The sequence below is a fragment of the Helianthus annuus genome, chromosome 3 (assembly GCF_002127325.2).
Source record: "Helianthus annuus cultivar XRQ/B chromosome 3, HanXRQr2.0-SUNRISE, whole genome shotgun sequence".
Classification (NCBI taxonomy): domain Eukaryota; kingdom Viridiplantae; phylum Streptophyta; class Magnoliopsida; order Asterales; family Asteraceae; genus Helianthus; species Helianthus annuus.
In genome coordinates, this window is record NC_035435.2 from 106370761 (window position 1) to 106385877 (window position 15117).

General features: G+C 39.2%; 2 protein-coding genes across 2 annotated transcripts; both read right to left on the minus strand.

The window, feature by feature from the left end:
* Positions 1–10315: 10315 nt before the first annotated feature.
* Positions 10316–11147, minus strand: LOC110881786 (extensin-like). The gene is made up of 2 exons (XM_022129940.1): positions 11135–11147; positions 10316–11034 (listed from the first exon to the last, which is right to left on the minus strand). The coding sequence occupies exons 1-2, from the start codon at positions 11145–11147 to the stop codon at positions 10316–10318; spliced, it is 732 nt and encodes a 243-aa protein (XP_021985632.1).
* Positions 11148–12564: 1417 nt separating this feature from the next.
* Positions 12565–13544, minus strand: LOC110881867 (putative germin-like protein 2-1). The gene is made up of 2 exons (XM_022130014.2): positions 13293–13544; positions 12565–13223 (listed from the first exon to the last, which is right to left on the minus strand). Exons 1-2 carry the CDS (start codon positions 13405–13407, stop codon positions 12688–12690), a joined length of 651 nt encoding a protein of 216 aa, XP_021985706.1. The 5' UTR covers positions 13408–13544; the 3' UTR covers positions 12565–12687.
* Positions 13545–15117: the final 1573 nt, after the last annotated feature.

The window sequence follows — 15117 nt, forward strand, 5'->3', positions numbered from 1 at the left end:
CATCATTGACAGTTTGCCATAGTCCATTAGTACACACCCATCTGAACGGCACGGTGTGAGGTTTGTTAAACCTAATAGCGCTATTAACTAATGACCCTCTCGCCATCGGCCTCGGCGATTAAGTCGATATAAAATGAGGGACTTAATGATAGAGTTTTGCCTAGTAAGTTTTAATGTTGTTGTCTGACCCAAGGAGGACGAACGTACGTATTCTTCCCAAGGAGAATACGCAGGATTAATATTGCCATCCTACCTATGGAGGATGGCCGTACATATCCTACCCAAGGAGGATATGTGGGTTCCGTTTTAATTCTTTAACCCATTCCCAACCACCGGGAATCCCATGCCTTAGAAAGTGTGTGAACTCACCTTTGGTTGCTCGGTTTGACTCTCAAATATAGCTAACAGTCAAGGTCGGTCAATCACGTCCTAATATGATTACCAGTTAGTCATTTAGTGGTTTCAAATAGAGCACAAAGTTCCTACACGTATGTACTACATAACATGCATTCACTTTAATAGTTCACGCTCATATAAACATTCCACCTATAGCTACTCAAGAATAAGCATACGATATTGCACATATTACTTTTGTTGACATATAACATGTTAGATCATCCTCAGCTAACATACTCGACATTTAGACACGCAATTTACTACTTATGTCATTTCAGCTTTAATATCCAAAACTGGGCTGTTTACGGGCATTTTAATAAAATAGTTAACTTACTCCAAAAATTTCAAACTTTTAACAAAACGTGCTAAATGATCCAAATATTATTGTGTAAAAATCTCGGGATCCAATTCATTACTAATATTTTATAAAAAAAATCATTTACCAGACTACAATCAGATTCAACACTTTCTGACTGCAGTCCACGGAATAATTTATGAAAAATTCATCATAAGTCCGATTGATGAAATTCGAGTGGGAGAATTATAACGACAACAGTGTCCATAAACAGTACAAATTTCATGACCTAATTCTACACAGATTTCAAGTTATGATGAAAAACATAACACACATTTTCTGCAGTAAAAACGCAGCTTGAGCTGCTGTCCAAAAACAGACCTTTAAAAATAGTAAACGAAGTCCAAAAATTATGATTCTAGTGCCATTAGAACCATATTTCAAAATAGCACGTTATAGACTCAATAAAATCAATTTTTCGTTAAATATCTACCTGTTTACAGCCAACTGAAGTTGGCTGTAAATGTTCGGACAGAAGTTGTTTTCAGCTTATAGTGTTCTGACGCAAGTTCTATTTGTTCCGTTAACATGTTTAGTGATTAACAACGACATTTAAGATCAATATTAACAAGCAAATCATCAGGTAATCAACAACAAAATCAAAACAACTTCATACTAACATCACTTCATCACATTTCATCTTTTATGTAAACCTACATGTTCATGACTTATGTTTATGATCTTTAGTGTTCTTGCATAAACCAACATCATGTGTCTACTAACCACTAAAATCATGAAGTATCAAGAGTGTATAAGAAGCTTACTACTAGCTTGAAGCTAGGGGAAGAAACAAGTGAAAATGTGGAGGATAAAAGCTTGTGAAGGAGGTCCTTCAAGATCCGTGAACACCGAGCTTCGTCAATCACCTTATTACACCTTGTGAGAAGCTTGGATTGCTTGAATGATGGCCAAAAATGGAGGTGGTGGGGTGATGGGGTGTAGCCGTGAATAAGAAGAAGGAGAGGAGGAAGATGGAGTTGGTTGTAATGTGAAGCATGAAAGAGATTGGTGAACTCTTGGATTTAAGCAAATTGTTTCCAACAAAACTTTAACTAATGGTCCATATGTTTATTAAAGTTCGGGACATGATCTAATAAAATAATAAAACAAATCACAAGTGGGCCATGTATGTTGGCCGATTATAGGTGGGGGGGGTAGTAGACTAGGTTTTAACCTTAATGTTAGTTATCTAGTTGAATTGTAAGTATTTAGTTAGATGTTTAGTTACTAGATATTTATATAGGGTGTTATGATGTTCGGGGATCATATCTAGCTCAGAAAAATAAAAATAATGCTTCTTGCAATATTTTAGTGTTTTGGGTTATGTCCGGTGTCTCGGTTAGATACCGTTCCGTTAAAGTGCTATGTTATTCCGTATAGTGTCTTTTATATATCTTTTTGTAACATTTTTAATTCCCAACACTTGGGGAAACATACAGGACTATTTAGTAGATTTTCTGCACAAGACTAGTACGTTAACAAGCACATGTAAGTATAACACAGTAATCAGAAAGCAGTTAAGTGATTCGGCACAGTCATCAAGCACTTTAATTATTATTAATAAATCGTACGGATACATGGAATTATGAGGGTTGTCACATTCTCCCCCTGTTAAGAAAATTTCGTCCCGAAATTTAGCACGTGGTTACTGAGGAAGCTAGTTATGTTGCGTTGGTTTCCTGGTTTTCCTGGGGTGTCACATCATTCCCCCGTTGATTTGGAATTTTGTCCCGAAATTCTGCAGTAGCTTCAATCTCAGTAGTGGTTGCACTTTTCTTAAACAGCTGGGGGTACTTGAGTTTCATTTGGTCTTCTCGTTCCCAGGTATACTCTGGGCCACGACGGGAATCCCAACGACCTCGGACGAGAGGTATCCTGGTGCGCTTGAGAATTTTAACATCTCGATCAGTAATCTCTATTGGTTCCTCGACGAATCGCAGCTGGTCGTCGATAGTGAGCTCCTTGAGAGGAACTATGAGGGTCTCATCTGACAGACACTTCTTCAGATTCGACACATGGAAGACATTGTGAATTCCGCTGAGTTCTGTCGGTAGGTTCAGCTTGTAAGCGACTTTGCCAATTTTCTCAATGATTTCGAACGGTCCGACATAACGCGGATTGAGCTTGCCTCGTTTGCCAAAACGAACTACACCTTTCCAAGGTGAGACTTTGAGTAGCACCCGATCACCGACCTGGAATTCGAGTGGTTTCCTTCGCTTATCAGCATAGCTTTTCTGACGGTCACGAGCTGCCGCCATTCATTGTCGTATCTGAGCAATTCTCTCGGTTGTGTCTACTACAAGTTCTAGGCCTGTGATTTCACTATCACCAACTTCTGCCCAAGAGATAGGTGATTGGCACTTCCGTCCATACAATGCCTCGAACAGAGCAGCCTGGATGCTGGTGTGGTAACTGTTGTTATACGAAAACTCCACTAACAGGAGGTGTTTTTCCCAGCCGTTACCAAAGTCGATTACACATGCACTAAGCATGTCTTCAAGGGTTTGGATGGTGCTTTCAGATTGCCCATCCGTCTGTAGATGATATGTCGTGCTCATGTCTAACCGAGAGCCAAAGGATTTGTGCATAGCTTGCCACAATTCAGATGTAAAACGCGAGTCACGATCAGAAATGATGGAGGTTGGCACTCCGTGCCTTGATGCTACTTCCTTTAGGTAGGTGTCTGCTGGGGTAGAAAACTTATCCGTTTCCTTGATAGCTAGAAAATGTGCAGACTTGGTCAGCCGATCAACGATCACCCAAATGGTATCATATCCGCGTTGAGATCTAGGCAGGCCAGTAACGAAATCATGAAAATTTGTTCCCATTTCCATTTCGAGATCTCTGGTTGTTGAAGTAGGCCTGATGGTTTCTTATAATCGGTCTTGACTCTCGCACAAGTCAAACATTTGCTAACGTAGGTTGCTATGTGGGCTTTCATGCTAGGCCACCAGTACGTAGTCTTGAGATCGTGGTACATTTTATCCGAACCAGGATGTACTGAGTAACGAGACTTATGTGCTTCATCCATCACAAGCTCGCGTAAGTTTCCATAAAGTGGAACCCAGATGCGCCCTGTCACATGGTAGGCGTCGTCTTCCTTTTGTTCTTGCCGCTGCCTCGATCCTCATAAGGACTCAACCCTGATGTTTTCCGCTTTCAACGCTTCAACCTGAGCATCTCGTATTTGGGCGGGAAGGCTAGAGTGAATGGTAAGCTGTAACGCACGTACGCGCTTAGGTATAGTGTCCTTTAGACTGAGGGCGTCAGCCACCACATTGGCTTTGCCCGGATGGTACTTGATCGCGCATTCGTAATCATTCAAGAGTTCGACCCATCGGCGTTGTCGGATGTTTAATTCCTTTTGCTTGAAGATATGCTCGAGACTCGTGTGATCAGTGTAAATGGTGCACTTGGTACCGTACAGGTAATGTCTCCATATCTTAAGTGGATAACAACTGCTCCCAATTCCAAGTCATGCATAGTGTAGTTCCTTTCGTGAACTTTAAGTTGGCGCGATGCGTAGGCAATGACCTTGTCACGTTGCATCAACACGCAACCAAGTCCTTGAATGGAAGCGTCGCAGTAAACCACAAAATCATCTGTGCCTTCAGGCAATAAGAGGATAGGCGCGCTACAAAGTCTATCCTTTAAGTGCTGAAATGTGGACTCCTATGCATCACCCCAGCGATAGGTGACACCCTTCTGAGTCAGTGAAGTGAGGGGTTGCGCAACCTTTGAGAAATCTTTGATAAACCTTCTGTAATATCCTGCCAAACCCAAGAATTGGCGGATTTCTGTCGGTGTACGGGGTGCAGGCCAGTTCTTGATCGAGTCGACCTTGGATGGATCAATATGAATCCCATTCTTGTTTACTACGTGGCCTAGAAAATGGACTTCACGAAGCCAGAAGTCGCATTTCAAAAATTTGGTATATAACTACTCTGCTCGAAGAAGTTCTAAAATAAGCCTCAGGTGTCGCTCGTGTTCCTCCTGACTCTTAGAATAGATCAGGATGTCGTCGATGAATACAATGACAAACTTATCCAGGTAAGGCTTGCACACTCTGTTCATGAGATCCATAAAGACTGCAGGTGCATTCGTTAATCCAAAAGGCATAACCAGAAACTCGTAATGCCTATAACGAGTCCTGAATGTTGTTTTAGAGATATCCTCATCTCGGACTCTCAGTTGATGGTACCTGATCTCAGGTCAATCTTGGAATAGAAACTTGACCCTTGCAACTGGTCGAATAGGTCATCAATACGTGGGAGAGGATAACGATTCTTCACGGTCACCTTGTTGAGTTCACGATAGTCAATACACATTCTGAAGGTACCGTCTTTCTTCTTTACAAATAACACTGGAGATCCCCAAGGCGAAGAGCTAGGGCGAATAAAACCCTTGTCCAAGAGCTCTTGTAGTTACGAGGACAGTTCTTCAAGTGGGTTCGGATGTCATCAAAGAAAATAAGGGACATATCTATCGTGTCTGAGGATCCATATCGGCCGTATCAAGATCAAGGAAAAGTATCTGGGGTATCAACATGTTCATGTCCCAATGCTCACTGAGTAACATTCATATAGTGTAACTTGTCCAAGCGAGTGTCCGCGGGGAACACTTTTAAGATCGTAGGGTTCAAAAGTATAACGTGTATGGGTGGGGAAACATGAGAAAGGGTACCCGCAATCGATGAATAAGCGTTTAATAATCCCTAGCAGCGGTTTACCTGATGTCGAAGGTACAGCTGGTTGTACGCAAGTTGGGTATAGTTAGGATAAAGTATGCCGTTGATCGAATATAGCCGTCACGGGGTTAAATCAATTAGAACAAGAATTCAACATAGCAGCATGATTGTCGTACAAATGTGTAGTGTTAAGATTCACTAAGACTTCCATCAAAAGTCGTCGGACTCGCCCACATGCGAAGGAGGAACAATTCACCTGAATCCGTGAACTTAGGTGGGTTTGTGATTCATCAAGTAAGCAACCAAGTTAGGAGGAGTTCCCTGAGGTTGTGCGAATGAATCCAAAATACGTCTGCGTAGTCGTGAGGTTCCAGAGGAAAGACGCGAAAACGTGTTCAAGAGAGTATGATCGTATCAACAGTACATCACCACCCTCAAGGTTTCAAGGAGTGGTCACTAATGATCGGAGGTCGAGCCTTCCAAATTCTCTAAGCGAGTGCGTGATCGTTTCGGTATCTCAACATGGAGTAGCGAGAACGAAATGTCACTGTGGTAAGGGAGTGATGGTTTGATCTAAGCCAATGGTAGAAATTTGGGCGTATCATTAATCAATAATCATGTGTCGGTGCAAGAGCTAGTGCAAAGATCCCACATATTTAAGAAAAACTATCATGAAATTATAGTACGTCTCTTGTAGTGTAAGGTGGGTCAGGTAACGTATAAATTATCGTGTTCGCCGGTGGGTTGAGTGATCCATATATCCGTCCCCAAATGTCCTGAAGACTATTTCACCAGTAATGGTATTCATTCGCTGAGTTGGGTATACGAGAGAGCTAATAAACCATCCAACAGGGTGATAAGGTAGTCTTGAGATCGGTGAAAAATCATGGTATGGTTGTTGACGTTTCGTTAAATCAGTTGCCAATCGAAGAAGCAGGGAATTAATGAGGTTCATGCAAAGAATCGAGCGAAAACAGGGGTCCACCAATAACATAAGAATTCAACCAAGTAATCTGTTTGCTTAGAAGCAATTCTATTAGAGAGATGTGGCGGCACGACATAAATAGGGAGGTTTGTTGCATCGTGGTTACGGAAGTACATAACTTGTTCAAAACAGAATTTGGTTGGTAGGGTTGCGAGTTGCAAAACGACAAACGCGTATAACCGTGGCTGCTTCGTTTCTGGTAACGACGACCGGTGGAGATGACGAGGTTCGTCAACAGGGATGTGTGGGTATAGTTCTCCTAACCCCGAGTTCGTTTGTGCCAGGTCTGGTCTTCGTGGATGTTGACGTACAAACCGAATGTACGGAGGGTCAAATGGCAACGTCAGGTCGAGATAGCGTATGAATAGATATAACGTATATACGATTTCCGTAGCAGGGTGATGAGAAATCAGAAAGGGATTTGACCACCACTTGTCAAATAATTAAACAATTGTGTGTCATAGAGGACGCAGTAGGGCTGACAGGCAGCATGCTACTATTCTCATTAAACATACTATAAACAGCACATTACACAAAAGTGATCTAGCAAGTAGGCAATATAAACGTAAATCACATCACCTAAATTGTTGAGCCTTGCACGTGGAGCGAAGCGTCGTTGTGGATCCTTGAGCACTGTACAGGTTATAGTCTGGTTTTATCAAAAAGCTCGCTATAACCAATGGCTCTGATACCAATCTGTCACACCCCCAAAATCCACCATGCGGAGTATCGCCGCTTGGAGGCGTGACATGACCAGGATCGAGCCACCAATCATATTGAACAACACAATTAAGTAAATAAAACCAACCACAATACGATTGGTGACCAAAGGAAAGTAAACCGACATTAGGTTAACAGCGGAAGCATAATACGTAAAGCTAAAACATAAATTCCATAGTTCATAAGTCTAAAATTCAAAACGTAAGTTTAATAGGTTCATATGGATTAAATATTAAGCATGGAACATAACAATCCATATCCCACAACGACCTCCTCCTCGTGCAAACTCCATAAGCATCTAGCGACCTGTAAGGCATGTAACAACGAGTCAACAACAAAGTTGAGTGAGTTCACGGTTGGTTGTTTAGTTTTAAGTTGTTTCCGAAAACTTGGTTTGTCTTTCGTTGGCTTAATTGCCATGGGGGTTACCCCATAGTTGAAAGTATGATTAACCAGTTCCTTCTTTATTACCCAAACCATATCCATAATCAGTGGGGGCTTCCCCATGTGAACTACTAGACCGTTAAGATATCGACAACTAACGAACAATAGTTGTGCCCTACGTGAATGTCTATCATCATTGACAGTTTGCCATAGTCCATTAGTACACGCTCGTCCGAACGGCACGGTGTGAGGTTTGTTAAACCTAATAGCGCTATTAACTAATAACCCGCTCGCCATCGGCCTCGGCGATTAAGTCGATATAAAATGAGGGACTTAATGATAGAGTCTTGTCTAGTAAGTTTTAAGGTTGTTGTCCTACCCAAGGAGGACGAACGTACATATTCTACCCAAGGAGAATACGCAGGATTAATATTGGCATCCTACCTATGGAGGATGGCCGTACATATCCTACCCAAGGAGGATATGTAGGTTCCGTTTTAATTCTTTAACCCATTCCCAACCACCGGGAATCCCATGCCTTAGAAAGTGTGTGAACTCACCTTTGGTTGCTCGGTTTGACTCTCAAATATAGCTAACAGTCAAGGTCGGTCAATCACGTCCTAATATTATTACCAGTTAGTCATTTAGTGGTTTCAATTAGAGCACAAAGTTCCTACACGTATCTACTACATAACATGCATTCATTTTAATAGTTCACGCTCATATAAAAATTCCACCAATAGCTACTCAAGAATAAGCATACGATATTGCACATATTACTTTCGTTGACATATAACATGTTAGATCATCCTCAGCTAACATACTCGACATTTAGACACGCAATTTACTACTTATGTCATTTCAGCTTTAATATCCAAAACTGGGCTGTTTTCGGACATTTTAATAAAATAGTTAACTTACTCCAACAATTTCCAACATTTTATAGAAGTTGCTAAACGATCCAAATATTATTGTGTAAAAATCTCGGGATCCAATTCATTACCAATATTTTATAAAAAATCATTTACCGGACTATAATCAGATTCATCACTTTCTGACTACAGTCCACGGAATAATTTATTAAAAATTCATTGTAAGTCCGATTGACGAAATTCCAGTGAGAGAATTACAATGAAATCAGTATCCATCTACAATACAAATTTCATGACCTAATTCTACACAGATTTCAAGTTATGATGAAAAACATAACACACATTTTCTGCAGTAAAAACGCAGCTTGAGCTACTATCCAAAAACAGACCTTTAAAAATAGTAAAAGAAGTCCAAAAATTTGGATTCCAGTGCCATTAGAATCGTATTTCGAAATAGCAAGTTATAGATTCAAGAAAATCAATTTTTCGTTAAATATCGACCTGTTTACAGCCAACTGAAGTTGGCTGTAAATGTTCGGACATAAGCTGTTTTCAGCTTATAGTGTTCTAACGCAACTTCTATTTGTTCCGTTAACATGTTTGGTGATTAACAATGACATTTAAGATCAATATTAACAAGCAAATCATCAGGTAATCAACAACAAAATCAAAACAACTTCAGACTAACATCACTTCATCACATTTCATCTTTTATGTAAACCTACATGTTCATGACTTATGTTTATGATCTTTAGTGTTCTTGCATAAACCAACATGATGTGTCTATTAACCACTAAAATCATGAAGTATCAAGAGTGTATAAGAAGCTTACTACTAGCTTGAAGTTAGGGGAAGAAACAAGTGAAAATGTGGAGAATAAAAGCTTGTGAAGGAGGTCCTTCAAGATCCGTGAACACCGAGCTTCGTCAATCACCTTATTACACCTTGTGAGAAGATTGGATTGCTTGAATGATGGCCGAAAATGGATGTGGTGGGGTGATGGGATGTAGCCGTGAATAAGAAGAAGGAGAGGAGGAAGATGGAGTTGGTTGTAATGTGAAGCATGAAAGAGATTGGTGAACTCTTGGATTTAAGCAAATTGTTTCCAACAAAACTTTAACTGATGGTCCATATGTTTAGTAAAGTTAGGGACATGATCCAATAAAATAATAAAACAAATAACAAGTGGGCCATGTATGTTGGCCGATTATAGGTGGGGGGTAGTAGACTAGGTTTTAACCTTAAAGTTAGTTATCTAGTTGAATTGTAAGTATTTAGTTAGTTGTTTAGTTACTAGATATTTATATAGGGTGTTATGATGTTCGGGGATCATATCTAGCTCAGAAAAATAAAAACAATGCTTATTGCAATATTTTAGTGTTCCAGGTTATGTCCGGTTGTTTGGTTAGATACCGTTCCGTTAAAGTGCTATGTTATTCTGTATAGTGTCTTTTATATATCTTTTTGTAACATTTTTAATTCCCAGCACTTGGGGAAACATACAGGACTATTTAGTAGATTTTCTGCACAAGACTAGTACGTTAACAAGAACATGTAAGTATAGCACAGTGATCAGAAAGCAGTTAAGTGATTCGGCACAGTCATCAAGCACTTTAATTATTATTAATAAATCGTACGGATACATAGAATTATGAGGGTTGTCACAAAGACTCTTATTAAAAGGTTTTTTTATGGGCTTGTAAAGAGTCGGCCCAATTATAAGTTATAAAAGTTAAATCCTTAGGGTCTGTTTGGTATGGCGTAATGGAATAGATGAGGGAAGAGAATGGACGAGGTAATGGAATGGACAAATGAATGAACTAGATCATTACATTCCATAGTCTTGTTTGGTTACCATTCAGGAAATGAATAAATCATTACATTGTGTTTTTGGTAGGTAAGAAAAGAGGAATGAATTAAATCGGCGATGGGTGGTGGCGTGATCGGTGGCGGCTAGTGGCGGTGGCAGCGATGGGTGGCGGTGGTCGGTGGTAGCAGTGGTGGGTGGCGGTGGTCGGTGGGTGACGGTTGTTAGCGGTGGCGGCGGCGATGGTCGGGGTTGGTGGTGGTCTGCGGTGACAGGTGGCGGCGATGGTGGTGGCGACGACGGTGGGTGGTGGTGGTTGACGGTAGCGGGTCGTGGCCACGGAGGATGGTGGTGGTGGTCGGCGGAGGGTGGCGGTTGTCGATGGTTGTGGCAGCGATGGTGGTGGTGACGACGGTGGGTGGTGGTGGTCGACGGTAGCGGGAGGTGGCCGCAGAGGATGGTGGTGGTGGTGGCCGTCGGAGGGTGGCTGTAGTGGTCGGGTGGTGGTGGTCGGTGGTGGCGGGTGGCGGCAATGGTGGTCCATGGTGGTGGTGACGGGTGGTGGCGGCGACGACGACGATGGGTGGTGGTGGTCGACGGTAGCGGGTGGTGGCAGCGGGGAGGATGGTGGTGGTGGTCGGCGGAGGGTGGCGGTGGTTTGCGATGACGGGTGGCAGCGATGGTAGTGGATGGCGGTGGGCCGCGGTGGAGGACGGTGGTGGTGGTGGTCGGTGGTGGTGGTCGACGAAGGTTGGTGGCGGGTGGTGACGATGGCAGGTGGTGGTAGTGGTAGATGGTGGAGGTGATGGGCGTTGTTTGTGACGTAGGCTGAGAGAGGGAATGGAATGGAAAAAAAACAGGGGGAGTGGATGGAATGAATTTAAGGGAATGCAATGACTTATGTAATGGGTGATTCCTTTAAGTTGACCAACCAAATACATTTTTTTCATTCCCTCGCAATAGTTCATTCCATTCCACCTCTAATTCCTACATACCAAACACTACCTTATAGTTTATTATAGTTAATTGTTTCTTTTATTTTCTAAATTTTAGCCACACCACAAAATTTATATAGTAAGTACTTCTTTTCACTTTTTTTTAATTTTTAATTGTTATTTTGATAAACAATTAGGAATTGATAAGATGTAGGTAACACTTATTTGATTTTATATTATAAATAATATATATATGTAGGGTAAAGTTCTTGTACAAATAATCTTAACATACTAAACATACAAATTGAAGGAAAACTCAAAAAGACAAGGTGGCATTTTTTGTAATTATCAATAACTATCAAAGTTACTCTACAAATATACCTAAAAAAACCTAACCACTCCCCCCACCCCAAAAAAAACCTAAACCCCCCACCCCCCAAAAACCTAAAAAAAACCTAACCCCCCACCCTCACCCCCAAAAACCTAAAAAAACCTAACCCCCCCCCCCCCCCAAAAAAAAAAAAAAAAAAAACCTAAAAGAAACCTAACCCCCCCCCCTCCCCCCACCCAAGCTAAAATGCTAAAAACTAAACCCCCAAAAAACCTAAAAAAATCTAAAAAAATAAAAAAAAAACACACAAATTATTTTATTTTATTAACATTTTTTATTAAAAAATCGCTACTTTTAGTAGCAGCCAAAAAAAAATTTTTTTTTTTTTTTGCTAACAAAATGTAGCGATTTTTTAATAAAAAATGTTAAAAAAAATTTGTGTTTTTTTAGGTATTTTTGGTTGTAACTTTGATAGCTGGTGGTAATTACAAAAATGCCACCTTGTCTTTTTGGGTTTTCCTTCAATTTGTATGTTTAGTATGTTAAGATTATTTGTTTTTGATCTTTTGCCTATATATGTAACATATCTGATTATGTATTTAGATAATTTTATATAAATGTTTCGTCAAATTTTGTGTTGTGTAATAGAACCCTATTAAGTGTAGAGACTTCATCAAATCCTTCAACGGAAATACTAATAAAAGAAGTTGATATGAAATTGAATTATCTAAAGATGAAATTGTCGGTGGCCCGACACTACGTAAAATAACCGAATAACATACGAGAGAAGGTCAAACAGTTCTATTTATGCCCCCCCCCCCCAATTTAATAGTTCTTTTTTCGCCACTAGAGAAGACGATAGATTTGCAAAACTGAATTAAATATGTGGCCTTCTCATCTAACGGGGGAAGCTAGAAAAAAAAATCATTCTTTTCGTTTAGTTAATCGGATATTGAAGGAAACGTTGGTTTAGTATCGTGTTTTTTTTTCATTTATATTGCATGAATGACGGTTAAAAATTGGGATACTCCTGAATTTTTTTTCTAGTTCCGTCACTGATATAGTTTGAGGATGTGTACATACTTTAGGGAATGTGTGAATACCTCCACCGGTTATTTTAATCCAATAAAAAAACTTTTCATTGCCAAACAAAAGAATTAGAACTTAACAAGAAATCAAACAAACACACGATCACTCATCAGAATCTTTGTTACTCTAGAACTTTGATTGTAGTTGATCCACCACGCTTTTATCCACTTGGAATGCCTTGGCTAAAATATCCCCTGGAATTGGAGGATTAGCACCAAAAACAGCATTGGCTATCGTTATGGCGCCAGGGTTTTGACTGCTCAATGCGGCAATAGCCACCGCATACCCATTCCCGAGGTTACGCTGGAAATGCACAAGTCCAACGGGGAACACGAAAACATCACCCCTTTTCAGCACCTTGGTGATAAAACGGTTGTCGGGGTTGGATGTAACAAACCCAACTTCTAGGGTTCCTTCAAGAACCGTAAGAATCTCGGTGGCTCTTGGATGAGTGTGAGGTGGGTTTTGTCCCCATGGCGCGTAGTCAATCCGAACCATTGAGATGCCTAAAGTGTTTAGCCCAGGTAACTGAGTTGCAAAGACTGTGGTAACCCTTGATCCCACAGGGTTTGATGTGTTGCCCATGAGGTGTAGCCCACTGAAGAAGAAGTCATCAGCTTGAACTTTCATCGGGTCCTTGCAAACTAAACCATTTACTTTCACTGCATATTAAACATGATATTATCATTTAACTATATGAGTAAATTTGTTAAAATTAAAAGAAAATATACCTGAGGTGTTAGGATCGGCTACACAAAAATCTTGGAGGGGTTTAGGCTCGTAGGCGAAGGCAAGGCAGGCAAAAGTTAGAGCTACAAAGCTCAAGATGATGACTTTGTTCGACATCTTCTATTATAATTTGCTGAGCAGGAACACAATTGAGTTGCTTTAATTTATGAATTGAGCTGCTTTGCGTCGATCATATATATATATATATAGAGCCAGTCTGCATGGAAGCATGGGCGTTTATTAAATAATTTTCTGCCCTTCTGCAAACTAAAATACCATTAATTATTATTAAGAATTGCCGTCTATCCTATGATTATGTCAATCAAGTATCATGTTGAGAATCTTGATAAGGAAATGGTCAGCCGGCTTTTCAAAGCTTAGTACTCACTTTTGTATGGACAAGAATTGGTCAATCTCTCAATTCTAAAATGATCAACTTTAAATCTTCTGCTACGTTTTAACTATGGTTGCACACTTTATAAAAGATTATTGAAATGGAAGATGACGTAAATAGCATCTAGGCTTCTTGCCTTTTCTAGCGAATCCTGTACTTGAAAAGTGAACTCATGACAATTTGGCTAAAGAATGTTTAAGTTGACAAGTTGCTCAATGTAGGAGGACGAATGACACCCACCTCATCATTTATTCAAGTTGCATTTTTACTTTAGATGGTTAGAATTTTGTGTATTACACGTATTGAATTAATGTAACGTTATCTAGTAATAGTCTTTTAATTAAAAACTTGTATATTGCACAGACTAAATAAAACCGTATGTAAATTTGTTACATAAAATATAATGTAATTTGTTTACACATACGGTTGTCAAGATATGTATTAAAAAAAAAAAAAAAAAAAAAAAAAAAAAAACTTTAACAGAACACTTATATTGATAAATATTAAATCAGTTAAAGTGCACCTAGTCATTTAAATATATTTTTAGTGCAATCAAGTGAACTTTAAGTGTAATACAAATACACATAAAAATGAGAACTAAAGGTTAAATTTTTTAATACCACCTATTTTTTCAGTTATTTGACATATTGCATGTTTATCATTCGAACTATCCTATCACATCGAATATTTAATTGTTTCTTTTTTCTATAAATCACTCGGAATAAATAACTATTGTCAATATTCTTCCTTTTTTCATAATTTAATGAGTATAATTTTTAACTTTGTAAAACTTGAATACATAAGTAAAAACTTGTAAATTGTAATGACTATCCACATCTCTAACATCCATTATGTAGTGACTGTCCACATCTATAACTCATATCTTTTAGTTACTAATGTACTAATTTAAGGGCCTATATATATAATGGCATTTGTATATGATGTTGAAATCAATCAATAAGAAATCTATCTCTCATTCTCCCATTCTCCTATTCTTCTCTATACATTGCTAATAGGTTCTAGTTGTTACATAACACGTTATCAGCACGACTCGCTTTTCAAGTTAGATTACATCTTCTTACAAGTAAGTTATCTACTTTTATTGCTCTATCTTATTTGTCTCATATTTTATGGCTTGTATTTTATTGCTCTATCTTATTTGTGTCATATTATTTGTATAATCATAAGATCTAGTAATCTATCTCTTTTGTTGTTAGTATATTTGCATCAAAAAAAATATTTTAATTTAATTAGATTGTTAATTTGGAGATAATCTTTTGAATCCCTTTCATTAAGTTTTAAAATTTCAATGAGATATTAGCATGTTTAATCGGCAAATAGGTGTTTGATAATGATTATGATATTGGTTTCTATATTTGCTATATATTAAGAATTAATTATTTAATTATTAATAGTTTGCAAATTAAAAGTCT

Excerpts from the sequence above, each read along its gene's own strand:
- LOC110881867 (XM_022130014.2), bottom strand. The coding sequence starts at position 13,407 with ATGTCGAACAAAGTCATCATCTTGAGCTTTGTAGCTCTAACTTTTGCC. Across the intron at positions 13,224-13,292 it reads AGCCGATCCTAACACCTCAG|TGAAAGTAAATGGTTTAGTT; the intron begins GTATATTTTCTT and ends TTTAATATGCAG.